Genomic DNA, 16,760 nt, shown 5'->3' on the forward strand with positions numbered 1-16,760 from the left:
CTGCCCTCGGGGTCCGAGAAGGCCAAGTTTCGGTGTGGGGGTCCCAGTTAGGCCCTAGAATAAGGTAGTCAAGTTTCAAATCGGTAGGACCTTCCTATTCCAACAACTTTCTTTCCACCACATTCTGGAAAGAAAGTTGCTTCTGAGAGGCTTTGTCCAAACGATGCTTTGTCCAAAACGGTCTATTTTGGAAAATTTTTCTGTAAGGGCTAGAACTCCAAATCTCAGATATGTCGTTCTCAGGACCCTGGGAAATGTGTGTATACATTTTGGCATCTCTAGCTATCTCGAAAAGGCGAGAAAAGGGGCGTGACCTCCAACAGTAAGGTAAATGTGAATAAGGTTAGTTTCTAGTCCCCATTTTTGGTGGGATGGAGGTGTAAATGTGTGCCTTAAGGTGTGTAGACACAGCTGGCCTGTGGACAAGTTTTTGAAGTCTGGGGTCAAAAGGAGCCAGCACCACTCCCCTTATGAGATAACAAAAAGTTAATGTGCATTTCTCTCATAAATTTTTGTCATTATTAAAGCGAGGCCTGATTCTCAGATATGCATGTTGGATGGCTAGGGTGTAGGTCACGGAAGAACTTCAGGCCAAAATCTTGCAAGTGAGCAAGATTTTTACTCAGCAAGTGACTTGCTGAGTAATTTCTTGTAGGGCTGGTGCCCCCAAGTTGATAATCGTGTCCTTTGAGACCCCCATTGATCAAAAAGAGACCCCAGGTCTATAGCTTACTTGTTACTGGCCTTGACTCAGAAGTTACCTATTGCATCAGTTCCTTTAAGGCTTCGGCCTGAAAATTGATCATTGTTGCATATTTGAATGCCCTCTTTCATATATATGATACAACCCCACTGGGACATGGCAACAATTCGCCATATCCATATGGGGAGGGGGGGGGGGGGGGTGCTTGTGGCCAGTACGGGTACACTAGACATAAATAGGAAGCTTGCAATGAGGATTTCAATCACCAGAAATAGTCAATACACACTCAGGAGGAGGAATGACCTCTCACACATGATAACTTAATGAATTATTTCAAATAACCCTACCTCGTTAAATCAATGAGCTTGGTGTTTTGCTTTGACAAATAGGTTATAGGCTGCCAAATATGTCCGTGCGCATCTCTCAGAGTGACGTAACTAGCCACCAGACAGAGATAAAAAAACCATTACAAAAAAAGTTGATTACAAAAGTAACTTATTAATTATAGTTAATAAAGTCTAAACTGTGGAAAATAGAAAGATACGGGGGGCGATCAATGGCAACCGTCATAGCACATCATGTGACGTGGACGCAGGCCCATTGAAAAGAATGGACCAAAAAAATGTAGGCGTGTCACATGTTCAGAGCCGTTTTTGTAATGCATTTTCCGCTGTGGACCAACGCAGTTTTACTTCAATCTGGAATGAGACTGGGTTTAAGGGATGTGGTTAGTTTCAGTTTTTGAGGGGGTCTGCTGAAAAATTTGGATAAATTGTATTATTGTAGCCTACCTGTTTTGACGAATCCTGCGCAGCCCGCCCCCCTTCTGAAGTCGAAAATTAATTCCCAATTAAATTATCTATTTATTATATACGGAGACCACCAGCCCTCCTCGAAGCAAAGAAAATGGTCTGTTAACCCGCTCTATTAAATCCCAAGAAAGAAGACGCCATACCTGCTCTAAAGTTTTTTTCTAAAGTTGTTAAATAAGAGAACATCATTACACGGTTACATGAAATAACATAATCAGCAAAGACAATGGACTTACAGCCATGATTTAAACGGCATGCGAGCTGCTGGTTCTATTTCATGTAGGCTACGCCGTCTAGGCGTCTTCGCCTTATGGGCTTGTCCTGTGAGCGTGCTCACGCGCACTGAAAATTTCAGCTATGCACCAATCAACGTGGGCACCGCCCACAATCCCCACGGCACCGTGTATATAACGCGGTGCAGAGCAGCGTTCGTCCTCCCTTTTCTTTCAGCAATTGCTGAAACCAGTCAACTACTTAAGACTACGATGACTACGATTTCTTCACCTACGATGAAGAAATGCAGCGGCGGCGTGACGGAGCCCACAGAAGTAAGGCCTCTCTGCTCCTCCTGCCCGGCGTGGGCTTCCAGCAGCACGCCGGCGGCGCCACGCCGTTCGCTTCGACGGTGCCAGTGAAGGCGGCATCATAGAAGAAGACTTAACATGGTGGAGGAAAAACCCTTAAAAGCGGTTTACTGTCACGCCGGGTGCTGTCCGAACGTAGAGCCGCTGCCCCCCACCATCCCCAAACAGCTCGCCTCTGTGGGATAGACATGTGACACTGAGCGCTGCAGATGTTACGAACATAACCTGCTCGCCTCTGCCTGTCGGCCATGACAGTCTCCTGCCAGACGACATGGAAAACGCAGGCACATTCCTGGCACATTCCTCTATGGCTCGGTCTCTTCGGCCTTGCCTCCGCTTGCAGACGAGCCGGACATCACACACGTTGTGAAGGTGGGAGGGGCCAGACAGCTTTAATCAGCTCTCTGCTCGCCCTCCCCCCGAGCGCTATGCTATGCTTTGGCAAGAGCCTTTCTCTCTACAGTCGGTTCGCTGTAAGGAGAAGGCGGAGTTGCTCGTTCGCTTCGGCTGCGTCGGCCTGCCCTGCAGTGGTATTCTCCGCCTGCAGACGAGCAATTCCATCACTCCGCTCCTCTCGTTGGGAGGGGCCGTGTTGCTCGTCACAGTTGGCTGCTTGGGTTTTTCCTAGCTCCGCCCCCAGTGGCGGACATAGGAGAATCTTTGTTGCTCTGCATCGCCCCTTTTTTCATATATTCTATGAAATGGGGTTGAGTCAGGAGTTACAGACTCACTCTATTCTCCTGATCATCGCTTTGCGTGCTCTTAGGAGAATTTAGGGTTATTTATAGAGCCGTTGTGTTTAGCACACCCACACCCATTGAGCTAGGTCCTCGCTGAGAGCATGACTCTGCAGTGGCTGTGGCTGTCTCTTGAGAGACGACCGGAACTTCAGAGCGCACCTCATGTCTCGCGGCAGTCCCCACCAAGACAAGTTGCAGAGCGGCTCAGGTGGACCTTTTAGTGTCCAGAGAGAACACCCACTGCAGGTTGTGGTTCTCTCTCAGCCACCAGGATCTTCCTCGTTGGGGGTTAGACGCAATGGCGCTCCCTCCTAAACCGCGGGCTCTCATGTTTGCATTCCCGCCGCTTCAACTGATCCATCCTCTTTTGGAGCGGGTCAAACAGGAGGATCTGTCCCTCATTCTGGTGGCCCCGGAGAGCCGTCTAGTTCTGTGGTTTCCATAACTAGCGGCGTATTGGCTGGTCTCGGTCAGACTGGTTGCTTTGGATTGGTTGATCCTGCAGGGCAGACTGCCAGCAGTGGTTATCAACACTATCCAGAGTGCCTTTCGCTATTCCGCCCTCTGCGCGGTGCAGTGGAGCGCTTTCTCTACGTGGTGTGACAACAACCATGTTGACCCATCTCTTGTGAGGTGAGCAGTGAGCTTGGTTTCCTTCTGTGCTTACTGGAGAAACGCTTTGCTTTCTCCACTATCAAGTCCTTGCGGCAGCCGTTTCGGCTGGCCCCGCAGGCTGTGAAGGTAACTGGTTTTTCAGTCATCCACTGGTCAAGAGATGCTTGCACCACGGTTGGATCTTCCCACCCTGTTGTGTGGGTTATCCAGGGACCCTTTCGAGCCTCTGTCTCAAGCCCCTTTGGATGCTGTCTTTTAAAACGGCGCTCTTATTGCCTTTGGGTTCTGCCAGCACGCCACACAACAGTTGTTTGTGTGTTACAGCGACGCTGCCAAGAGCCGCTACACTCTGCTCTACACAGGGTGTGGCCGCTTCGACGGCTCTATTCTAGGGCGTTTCGGTGGAAGACTTTTGAGCGGATGCGTCATGGTCCTTCCCCGGCGCTTTTTATCCATTTTTACATATTAGACATATCCAGGGGCTCCACTCTGTAAAAGGCTTGTCTCTCGGAGCTGTTACGATTCGTAAGTTGCTCTTCGATTAAGTCTATCTCTACTGTCACCTAGCGGTGTCACAGGATTACACTGGGATTTTTGAATTAATTTATGATTAAATTAATTAATTCAAGTTAATTATGAATACATTTCCCGTGTCTCTTATACGCTTTGCGTTTATTGAGAGGGTTATGTGTGTTGTGTGGACGTTTAGTCCACCACCACATTTGTTCCTTGCCGGCACACACAGAGTGGTCGCCGGCAAGCTAGAGCTACTTGTTGCGTTGTTGCGCCATATAAGCTGCTCTTTGTCCCTGTTTATTTTTATGTAGGCTTTGCCGTTTGGCACTGCCTCATGTTGATGCCAGGCTTGGCTAGGCTTGTCTCTCGGAGCTGTTACGTTTCGCAACATTGCGCCTCGATTAAGCCTCTCTGCTGTCACCCAGTGGTGACCTAGCATTACGCTGGGAGTGACCGGTTATTCTGGCTTTGGTCACGGTTCCAGCGTCTTAATATCCTGTCCTCTAACAATTTATAATTGATCCACAACCCCTTCTCTTATACGCTTTGCATTTATTGATAAGGTTTTGTGAGCTTGTGTAGACTTTTAGTCTACGCATACGGTCATGTCGCACACTTGGTGTGTTCTCCGGAAAGTAAGAGCTTCTTCGCTGCGTTGTTACGCCGAATTAGCTGCTCTTTGTCGGCGTTTATTTCATGTAGGCTACGCCTACGGCTCGGCTTCGCCTCATGGTGGCGTCCCAGCGTTACACTGGTATTAAGAGTGACTGGATATTCTGTCTTTAATATCCTGTCCTCTGACCGTTTCTAATGAATGTTATCCTTGTCTCTTATACGCTTTGCGTTTATTGAGAAAGTTATGATTGCTTGTGTGGACTGATCCAATGTCGCATATTTGCTCCAGTTTTACACATTCTGTGTGTTCACTGGCAGCCAGAGCTTCTTCGTTGCTTTGTGAAGCCGATTAGATGCTCTGTTCATTGTTATGCCTGCCAGCGGTTCCTCTTACCGCCTCTCGTTGGGAGTGGACGTAAGAGGGGCCTTGCTGCTCGCCGCAGTTGGCGGCTTGGGTTTTTTCCTAGCTCCGCCCCCAGTGGCAGCGGACGTAGGAGAAGCCTTGTTGCTCTGCATCGCCTGGTTTATCATAGATTATGAATTACGGGTTGAGTCAGAAATGACAGACTCGCTTTATTGTCTTGATCCTCTCTTTGCATGCTCTTGGGAGAATTTCGGGTTCTTGAGTCTGATGTGCCCTGTGACCTAGGTCTTTGTGACTGGGGTCCAGCAGGAGTACATTGATTGGGCTCCGCTCGCAGCTTCACCTTAGCCCATAAGGCGAAGCCTAGACGGCGTAGCCTACATGAAATAGAACGATAGTTATGTTATTATAACTCTAGTTCTATGATTGTAGGCGTAGCCGTCTAGTTTCCCACCTGCTGTTCCCTCCAATTGCTGAAAGAATAGCGTGGAGGACGAACGCTGCTCTGCGCCGCGTTATATACACGGTGAGCGCGAGCACGCGCACGGGACAAGCCCATAAGGCGAAGCCTAGGCGGCTACGCCTACAATCATAGAACTAGAGTTATAATAACATAACTATCGTTTCAGTGTCCATAGCAACCGTCATAGCAACCATGTTATTATATTTCTGTCGAGACCTGAAATATTCTTCGTCCTAACTTTCAAACTAAACATCCTACACATTTACAGAGCGAAGATTATGAAAGTAAAATGCACATTTCTCGCTAAAAATGTTTACATAAACACTTTCAATGGCATAACTGCTATAATATCATATTTTCCACCCAGAATAAAAAGTATGTCCGCCATTTTCACATAAAAAAAATCCTAATAACTATCCGATAGGAAAGATGCTCACAACGTCTATTAGAGCCATAGTCGGCTTAATACAGGAGTGAATGGGCTGTGAATTAAACCAGAGTGAATTAAACCAATGCATTTCAATCAGGAGATTATTTTTCGACAGAATATGGGGCAGGCTGCGCAGGTTTCTATGGCGCTATGGTGGTTGTCCTCGACTACACGACCTGGCCATTATTTAATTTTTATATATACATATTTATATATATGTATTTATTTATTATATACGGAGACCACCAGACCTCCTCGAAGCAAAGAAAATGGTTTATTAAATTCAAGATGGGTGGGCGAGAATCAACACAGCCTCACTGAAAACTTGTCAAAACTTCCTGGTTTCACGTTAATAAGAGAACATCATTACACGGTTACATCAAATAACATAATCAGCAAAGAAGATTTATAGCCATGGTTTAAACGGCACGTGAGCTGCTGGTTTCAGCGTCCATAGCAACCGTCATAGCAACCATGTTATTATAAAGTATGTCCGCCATTTTTACATTTAAAAAATCCTAATAACAATCCCATAGGAAAGATGCTCACAACGTCTATTAGAGCCGTAGTTAGGTTAATACAAGAGTGAATGGACTGCTGGAGCACCCGGTCTGAACGTCAAACATTGACGGGATGACATTACATTGTAGTGAATTGAATCCCTTCTCTGTCTGCAGGCGACGCCAAAGGGTACCTTTCCCATCAGTGACTGACGCTAAAGTGCCCTTGCCACTAGCTGTAATTTGATGTTCTCGGAGTGAGACTGTGTTGGAGAGAGAGAGAGAGAGAGAGAGTGAGCAAGAGAAAGAGAGATAAACAGAGGAATATAGAAACAAAGTTCCTCTTTTCCATTGAAACACACTAGGAGTGTGAGAGAGTGAGAGAGGGAGAGGGGGGAGAGAGAGAGAGCGAGAGAGTGAGCGAGATAGAAATAGATTGGAGAAAAGAGAGAGAGCGTGAGGGAGATTGAGAGTGGGAAAAAGAGAGAGTGATAGAAAGTGAGCGAGAGGGATAGAGAGTGAGCGCTAGAGAGAGGAAGAGTGAGGTGGGCGGGAGAAGACGCTGGGAAGAGATGAAAGACACAAAGTGGGTCATGACAGATTTGGGTTTGTCTACTGGATTTATGGTGTCCTTTCCTAGTTGTGGGAAGACTCACCTCTCCCCCTCTCCTCTACCCTCCTCTCCTCTCCTCTCCTCTCACCCCTCTCCACCTCTCTCCACTCTTATAGGCTCCTCATCTCTGAAATCCTCTCCTAACTCCTCTCTGTTGAAGTGCTAAGCTAGAAGGTGCTAGTTATTTTAATATTTTTTTTATTGCAGCTTCAAATCACTTTCATCCTTGAGTTAATTCTGCGTGGCTTATATTTTTGAGTCGGTTATTTCTTAATCATGCAGCGAATGGCATCAGATTAGCGTTATTAAACTAAATAGACTAATCGGTGTATGGAATTAATATTACAAGGGACACTCCACTTCATGTCTCCATATATTTGAACAGTTGCATTTTAAGTGCATGTCATTGGTGAATGACACAGTTTTAGTATTGCAGCAAAAATGGTACTTATTGTAATTATCTTTACTCTACAATATTTCCCAATAATTTGATAGTAAAAATTAAGCACTAACTAATCACCAGCCATTGTGGGGTTGGGTGTTCATAATAGACCCATTTGGTGCACTCCGGATAATGTACTTGGCCAGTTACTGCTCCCAAGCAGCCCTACATAGTGGCTAACGTGCAGATGAAGAGCACTATACACAAAATAGTTGGAATCGAAGCAGGGCTTTTTGTTTCACAAAGATTCTACACGATTATATTTAACTTATTACTTGTGCTTTGTGTGTGTGCGTGCGTGTGCACGTGTGTGTGTGTGTGTGTGTGTGCGGCCCAGTCTTTGCATGATCAATACACCAATAGGGCTGAATTGGGCAGCAACGCTGAGTTAGCATAGATGACAGCGTTCTCCTCCGCTCAGCGTAAAGAAGACAGACGGAGGCGAAGGAGGGAGTGGGGTATTGACGCGCTGTGCTTACTCGCCGCCGCATTTATTTGCTCAGTGTGAACCGCGGCGGGAGGCCTCTACACAATCCAATAAGGCGTGACAACAGTTTGCAGTTCAGAGAGGCGGTCAAGCATATTAAGATTAGACACTATTACACATCTCTCTCCCTCTCCCTCCCTCTCTCTCTCGCTCTCTCGCTCTCTTTTTCTGACCCTCCCCCTCTGTCTCTCTTGCTCCCTCCCTCTCTCTCTGTCTCTCCCCCTCTCTCTCTCTCTCTCTCTCTCTCTCTCTAATAGGGAAGGACTAATAGTGCTGAGGGATAACTCAATATTCATGTTTATTACTTTGCTGGAGCCCAGAAGTGATATGCAATTATTCATCGTCAACGTATTAATTGACTGTGTAAATCTCATGCAACAAAGTGAACTTTGAAAGATTGTATATTATGTTATATGCTCTGTTTAATTGGGGAGCAGCCAACTTGAAGTATTGACATTGTGTATCAATGTGACTGTGACAGTAAATTACTGAAAATAGCCCAGCACTAATGTCATGTGTATATGTGTATATGTGTATATGTGTGTGTGTGTGTGTGTGTGTGTGTGTGTGTGTGTGTGTGTGTGTGTGTGTGTGTGTGTGTGTGTGTGAGTGTGTGAAAGTGTGAATGTGTATTTAATTCTGAACCCAGGATGAATGTACTGATAGATGACTAGCATGGACCATGTTGCCATGACAACAATCCCCATGGCAGAGCTTTGACACTGTTGAACTCAGTTATGCTCATCAATTGTTGCTGTTTGGCATGAATACATTGCATGCTATGTACCAATATATGTGTGTGTGTGTGTGTGTGTGTGTGTGTGTGTGTGTGTGTGTGTGTGTGTGTGTGTGTGTGTGTGTATGTGTGTGTGTGTGTGTGTGTTTGCATGCATGTATGCATGCCTTTGTTTGTGTGTGTCATGTGTCTGTGTGTTTAAATGTGTGTATGATTGTGTGTATATGAGTGTGTTTTAATATGTGTGTGTGTGTGTGTGTGTGTGTGTGTGTCTGTGTGTCTGTGTGTGTGTCTGTGTCTGTTTGTGCATGAGTGGGTGTGTGTGTGTGTGTGCTTGTGTGTGTAGAGGATTAACACCAAATTAGAGTTTGAAGAAGATAAGATTAAACCATATTGGAAATGAGTTTGGCAAACTAATCAATCAACAGATGGAATGAGCATATTTGACTATTTTTGCCAACTCAAACATTTATTTTGGTACCATTGGTTACTAGCAGGTATAATGGGGGATCATTGAGAAAGTAGAGCATAGTAAAGTAACGCATGGAAATCGACAGTTAACGTAATCAATAAAAGGTTTAACATGATTACCTTTTAAGGGTCACACAAGATTACAGGAGAATCAAGCCCTCATTTAATTAAATTCAATGTGATGTAATGTAATGTAACTTGAATTAATTTAATTTCCTTTCATTTCATTGCATCTGTGTACATTTTATTGCATCTAAGTTAATTGAATTTCATTTAACTTAACTTACGGTAATGCTAATGTTTCAGACAGAATTCAAATCAAGCTATAAAGCATCAAATGCTGACTTGTTGCTGCTAGTGGTTGAAAATAGAAAGATTTAGAGATTCACCTTCCTCTGCAAATCAACTTTAAAGGTCACCCTCTCAAAATCCTCCTCTCACATTCCTGTCACCACCTACTAGTTCCCCTCTTTTAAACATCATTGACACTGTCATTCTCCTCTTACGTAACATTTCCAAGGCATTTTCTTTCTAAATGGGACGGAAATTTAATTATCTCAGACTTGAGTTTGCATCATAATTAATAACATGCCCATTTCCCGTCAGTCATTTGCACCTTATTCAAGCTAGCAAGTCATTCAATTGAAATACAACCATTTTCAACAGGAGAAAGTAATACAAAACCACTCTAAGTATAGACAAATTATAGGGAATTACCAAACGTGGCGTACCCAGTCTTTTTTTAGAGGGGATGGGGCTCTGAGTAACACAGCATAACACGGGGGGGGGGGGTGGGCACAGAAGACCACAACACCAACCCTTTTCAGAACGGTGCAGAGATTGTTAGTTCAAAATAATGCCAGATTTAGAAGGGGTGAGGGTGGCATGTGCCCCCCCCCCGAGGCAACCCTGTGGACACAGCCCTGATAACAGAGCAGAGACCGCCGGTTGAGTTGTGGAAGGTTGAGCAAACAAGAGAGGTTATGGTACAACAAGAGGGTGCTGACAGAGAAAGGGGAAGAGGGGGAGAGGGAGAGGGAGGGAGAGAGGGAGGAAGAGAGAGAGGAAGAGACAGATAGAGGGAGAGAGAGGGAGTGAGAGAGAGAGAGATAGCAAGAGAGAGAGAGAGTAAGAGAGAGAGATAGAGAGAGAGAGAGCGAGAGAGAGAGTAAGAGAGAGAGATAGAGAGCGATAGAGAGAGAGAGAGCAAGAAAGAGACAGCAAGAGAGAGAGAGAGAGATAGAGAGTGAGAGAGAGAGAGCAATATATATATAGAGAGAGAGAGAGAGAGAGAGAGTGCAAGAGAGAGAGAAAGCCTCACCGCTCAGCTGCTCCATGAAACACACGTTCCCGTGGGCGTTGAAGGCCAGCGTGTCGGGCGTGATGCACAGGCTGTGGAAGAGCTGGGTGGGCTGGATGCTCCGCAGGGCCAGCACACACTCGCCACTCATGGCCCACACCTCCTCCTCCGTCAGACAGCTGTCCCGCAGGGAGAGGATGTCGGCCAGAGAGACGTTCTCCTGTTGAAGAGATGCAGAGATGCAGAGGAGGCGTAAGGTAATGAAGATGTGGACAAGCACACATGAGAAAACATGGACAAAGCATGGAATAATGGACTTTTTGTTCATCACTTTGTGATACTGGGTCCATACTTAACCTCATCTTATTATTTCACTTTTATCATTATCTAAGTGCAGGGGCGTTAAAGTGGCTTGATACAGATACATAAATGGATTCCATCTTCTTATTCAGCGCTAATGTTCACCTCGCTCTAAATGATAGAGCGATACATTTGTATATGAATAGTGTGAAACGACACACATACACACACACACACACACGCCCACACACACACACACACACACACAGATAAACACTGACACGTTTGCACACTGTTCACGGCTGGGTTCTGCTGGTGAGTCAACACTCCCACATAAACCCACAGCCTCTGCTGTGACCCAGCGCTACCGAGTGGCCACGCCCCCTCTGCCGAGCACCCCTCTCCCTGATCTCACACATTCCAGTCAGCATCCACACAGACAGCCTCTTCTTCTTCTCCTTCTTCTTCTTCTTCTTCTTCGTCATCTTCTTCTTCTCCTACTTCAGTGTTTGATGCGAGGGAGGTTGGGGGGAGGGAGGAAGGGAGGGGGAGAGAGGGGGGAGGGCTCCCTAGAGACAGGACCTTAGTTGTGCGAAAGGGAATTCTGAGATTCCATTACATCTGCGCGTTTTACATCGCATGAATATTTGCTCTGTTTCTGTTTTCTAAATGTGGTTGATGAAGGGGACGAGGCGGATTACGTCATTATGTGTGTTGCTTGGCACTGCCATTGAAGGTTAACATGAAAAGAGTGTTTTTTTTCCATTTTGCTCTGTCTTCTGTCAAGGCACAGACAAGCAAGTGCCTTTCTGTCCTTGCACAAACACAAAACACAAACTAAAAACCAAACTAAGACATTCATTGTGCCATCCTGTTGCTTTGGTTGGGTGAATCCCTTCCAATTGAATTGCCTTTTTGTGATTTTGATGACATGTTTGGGTTCAGCCCTCCATGACCTCACTACTGAGCGTCACTCCTAATCGCTGTGCATTGGTGCTACTAAACACTAATCTCCCTGTATTCGCACTCTGAGTTCGTCAAAAATCGACGCCAGGGGTTTCGGCATACAACTGCGGATGCAAAAGGTGTCCTTGTGCGTCTTCATTCGACGCAGGGGGTTTGTAATCCCTCCACGGCAATATCTGACGCCCAGGGAAAGCGCTCCCACAAATCTTTTTTCCGTAGGATGGTAGGGTCTAAGTACTGCCTTTTAGGGTTAGGGTTAGGGTAGTAGTGGTTAGGGTTAGGGTTGTAGTGGTTAGGGTTAGGGTTAAAGTTGGGGTTAGGGTTAGGGTAAGGGTTACGCACTTATCACTGTTTGCCGTGAAGACGCACAAGGACACCCTTTGTGTCAGCAGTTAACGCCAAAAGCCCCTGACCAAGCGTCGATTTTTGACGAACTCGGAGTGAGACTGCGTTGCTTTCGCAGTGTCTTTTAGAAGACAGCGATGGATCCGCTGACGAAAGACCCAAAGTGTCTTCCTTAAACCCCACTGACCAACAGGTGAGTGTCCTACTTGTCTCAATGAATCACATGCAGAAAGTATGACATGATTGCCAGAACAACATGTGTTGTGAGTATATGCATTCGCACACTAACAAACTGCACAGTTGGGGTTGAGGAGAAGTGCAGAACTGCAGGAGCAACACATAGAAGAAGAACTGGCTTGGTCTGTTCTCTGACAGAAATGTCTACATACGTGTAGACGTATGTGTCTCTGCCGTGCGCGCATGGTAGTGTGTCTCTCAGCGAGTCATCACGGCTTGGCGCAGATTGAAAACAGAGAACGCCCTCCTCCGATATACGGGGAGCCATATAGGCTAAGGCCCAATTACAGGGCAGGAATCTGCCACTTTAAGCAGCAGCAGTAGCAGCACTAGCACCAAGGACCATAAATAGGCAACCTCCCTTGAGATTGTTGTTGAGCTACAGAAAGTAAGGGGTTCTCTCCTGCTCTATAGCTCTCCCGCCCTCTCATCCTCTTTCTACTCCATATGTGCAATATGCTGTCCTACATAAGTCTCTCCTCTTAACCCCTGGGGTTCTGATGAGGCAGAGACGCTGCACCGGTCCTCCCTTGTCCCGCTGAGGGATTCTGGGTAATGGGTATGCAGGAAGTGAGAGAGGAACAGGCGTGTGGATGAGAGACACTAGCAGACACTACGCTCACTGAATAGTGTGTCGGCAGCTTTCTGTGTGAGTTTTTAATATTGTTGCATTTGGAAGTGTCTGATGAAAGAGGTTGCTCATAGTTTGAAATCAACAAGCAAACTAGGTTTGGTTTGATTGTCAGAATAAATACTTCTACCAACTTTCTCTTTAGTAATATGTTTATATATCACCGATACTTTGTTGATGACATTGCTTGGCCGTAAAAGAAAATGTGTGGTATACTGACATCATACTAAATAACATTTATTTGTATTGGATGATTCGGTTTCTTTAAAAAGGGTTATCTTTTAAAACTCGAAAACTATCTGTTAATAATTTGAAGGAAAAAATGTATGAAAAATTGTATTCCAAATTGTGCATAACATCTTTCACTTTTTCTTATACAAATAAATAAATAGCACATGAGAACATACGAGAACATCAGCAATCACCATCAGCAATCAGGAAGTTCAATGCACGCGTGCATCGGATAAGCTATGCAGCGGTAGAGTAAAGATTAAGAAATCAACAGAAGTGTGTTACCTCGTCTTCAAGGAGTGGGGGAAGATGTTCCAGTTCACTAAATCCCTCTCTTCCATCTCTCCCCAAGTATCTCACCGTATGATCAAACGTCTCCATTGTGTATATCCTATCGTTCAAGGATCAAACCAAGTTTAACAGAGTTAGTATAAGACATTCAGACTTGTACTCAGTTTCCACAGTGTATCATCTAACAGCCTAATCCCACCAACAATGTAGACTATGGAGCCGAGAAAGAATTGAACTGTACCAAAAAAAAAAAAAGGACACTTTTTTCAGATGGTTTCTTCTGGTCCGAGTCCGAGCGGATAACGCGTTGCAGCATTCCGCCACTCGATGCGGTATGAAGTCACTGCGCCTCGGCGCGGGACACCGCAGTCCGAGACAAACCCGGATCCCTCTCAAACAGCACGGGGGAACTGAGGTCTGACCAGCCACGGCAACGCACAGAACGGCCAAATAATCGATTGCTTTACGACATGGGGAGTTTGCCTAGAGTGGCGCTGTCATGGCAACGAGCACTTGCGCACCTCCACAGCAGCCAGCGGTAGAAACTCGCCTCTCGTTGGCTGCAGGCGGTGCGAGGCTGTGGATGGGATGGTTGGCAGGGGACTGCTGTTCTGCTGAACGCCTCCGTGTGTGTGGAGAAGCGGTTTGGTGACTCACACAGATTAGGTATTGGTTTGATCATGAATCCATTTCATCTTATAAGCATTTGGTTCAAAGGAGGTGGGGGAGCTATTGATCTGTGATATAATGACGATTGCTTTAATTTAGGATTATTTAATTTAAAGCAAGAGCAATTCTTACTCACAGCATACTGCATAGGCTGCTACATAAATAAAAGCCCACTTTTATCTCCTTATTGTTTATTTTTTCCTTCTCTCTAAAGGCATGTGCTTAACTTGATGAAACAGGTGCATATCTTCTATAGCCTAACTTTACTTCCAGAAGTGTGTCGGTTCAACCTGTGTGAAGGGAGGTTTTGAATGTATTCTGGGTCAGTAGCCACTTGGAGGGCAAAGCAGAGTTGGATCATTCTGTCACGAGTTGGTTCCAGGAACAAGAACCTGTCCACCTACAAAGAGAGAGAGAGAGAGAGAGAGAGAGAGAGAGAGAGAGAGAGAGAGAGAGAGAGAGAGAGAGAGAGAGAGAGAGAGAGAGAGAGAGAGAGAGAGAGAGAGAGAGAGAGAGAGAGAGAGAGAGAGAGAGAGAGAGAGAGAGAGAGAGAGAGAGAGAGAGAGAGAGAGAGAGAGAGAGAGAGAGACTGGCAGAATGAATGCAGCACACAAGATTAGTTTAGCTCTCCTGGAACCGTGTGCGTTGGAGGAGGATTGCAAAGATCCCATCATTTCAACTCCTCCACCCTGCATCACTACAAGGATACATTCGTGTTCCTAAAGAAGAGCTGCATTCAAACAAGAGCCCTTGGGTTAAAAATTCCATTTGTAGTCCACGCACACTTTGTTATTGTGCCACCACCATCCATACTAATGTAAAGTCTGCTGGGGGTGGACAGCCGATGTGCGAGCAGGTACTGGTAGTAATATAAAAATGCTATTACGTTGGCAGCACCCCCGTGGCCGCAGAGAAATGACACAGCCGAGGGGTCGGTGTGACGGGTGGGGGTGATGGAGGAGACGGAGAATGGGTGAACCACTCTATTTGGAAACGTGGTGTTGGGGCTATTAGGCGGAGCCGTTGCAGAGTGTGGCATTGCCTTCTTGTGGGAACAGAGGGAATTGGGTGAATCCATTTCGCGTTGGCTGCCAAGGGGCTGGTAAAGGGATCACCATGCGTGTCGTAGTCATGACAAGAACATGTTTTTTATTTTGCCCCATAGCCGAAATTGGTAGAACACTGGCACGGCTCTGGGCACACCACGACCCCTCCTTTAAAATGCCATTTCGTTTTTTTAAGGATTAGTTACATACATGGAAAGATGTTTTCTCATGTTTGTCTTTAATGGTTTGAACAATTATTTATCTGAAATGACAGAGAGTGAGAGCTGGGAGAGTGTGTGTGAGAGAGGGAGAGAGAGAGAGTGAGAGAGAGAGAGAGAGAGAGAGAGTGAGAGACAGGGTGAGAGAGAGAGCCAAAGCACACTCTCTTCCCCAACCTGTCCGCGACTCTCCCTCACTTCCCACATTCAAATCCAGTCTAAAATCCTATCTCTTTTCCCAAGCCTACGACCTCCCCTACCCATAACCACCGTCATCCCTGCCCCTGCCCTTGTCCCCCTGACTGTCATCACCCTTTTCGTGTTTTTTTATGTCTTCCACAATGTAAGCGTCTTTGGGTCACTGAAAAGCGCTATATAAATTTCATGAATTATTATTATTATTATTATTACAAGAGAGAGAGAAAAAGAGAGAGAGAGAGAGAGAGAGAGAGAGAGAGAGAGAGAGAGAGAGAGAGAGAGAGAGAGAGAGCAGAGTGAGAGTAGGGCGAGAGAGAGAGAGTGCACAAGAGAGAGAGAGAGAGAGAGAGCAGTGCGAGAGTAGGGCAAGAGAGAGAGAGAGAGTTACTCTATCGGGGGCCATCTCAGAGCTATGGCAGATTCTTTCCTCCATACACAGTAATCCTAAACACAGAGCAGTGCTATATGCAGATAGGTCAGATATTGTGTGTGTGTTGTGCTACGATGAGTTGGAGCAGCCAATATTCTATCTAGCAGCAACAGAAACACATATGTATGCTATATGGACGTAGATCAGGGCAGGTGGCCCAGAGATGGAGGAGTTATTCATGTCAGGGGGGTGAAGAGTCAGCACACAAGAAGCCAGACCCCCTCCAGGCAAAGGCCAGCAACAGAGGACAGTTGGAGTCCCCGGGAGGACACAGTAAGCGTGAAGCAGTGTTGCATACAAACTCCTCCAGGAACATTGTCACAGTTCTGACGGGAGCCAGGGAAGGGGTACAATGTGGCAATGCCTAGGAGTGTCCATCTCAAAATATAGTGTACCAGCCAATACTGAGCTTCTGACAGCCACTCCAAACCATGTATGACTATTATTACACTAGTATTGTTTTTTTTTCAACTTTTTAAAAGAGGATGGTGGATTCAAACAAAATAACATATATATTTAACAGAGATTCATTCTTATTATCCTTATCCTCATCCTCATCCTTATTAATGATGGATGAGTCCACATAGCGAAGGAGACGTACAGTGGATGCGAATCTACCGATCAAAAGGACACACGGTAATACTGATCGCTTCACAACGAGATGCACCTGGCTCAATCTATTCATCCCTCTGTTCCCGAGAGGATGCGGTACAAGAATAGCATGAGCACAGAGACACCGGCAACCCTGTGCGGACATCATGCAAATAGTCATAATTACACTGGTACAATCAATCCTTTAACAAGGGA

The 16,760-nt window shown here is 45.8% G+C and overlaps 1 protein-coding gene across 1 annotated transcript in view; it reads right to left on the minus strand.

Moving 5' to 3' along the window:
• kndc1 (kinase non-catalytic C-lobe domain containing 1) overlaps positions 1-13,482 on the minus strand; it is a gene marked incomplete at both ends in the record, with an annotated part of 37,505 nt that extends 24,023 nt beyond the window's left edge. Inside the window, 2 exons of the mRNA XM_084470202.1 lie at positions 10,413-10,611; positions 13,387-13,482. Of these exons, the coding sequence (XP_084326328.1) occupies positions 10,413-10,611; positions 13,387-13,482 (295 nt within the window). The remainder of the gene's footprint in view (positions 1-10,412; positions 10,612-13,386) is intronic.
• Positions 13,483-16,760: the final 3,278 nt, after the last annotated feature.

The sequence above is a fragment of the Micromesistius poutassou genome (genome assembly GCF_964030765.1).
Source record: "Micromesistius poutassou genome assembly, chromosome: 7".
NCBI lineage: Eukaryota > Metazoa > Chordata > Actinopteri > Gadiformes > Gadidae > Micromesistius > Micromesistius poutassou.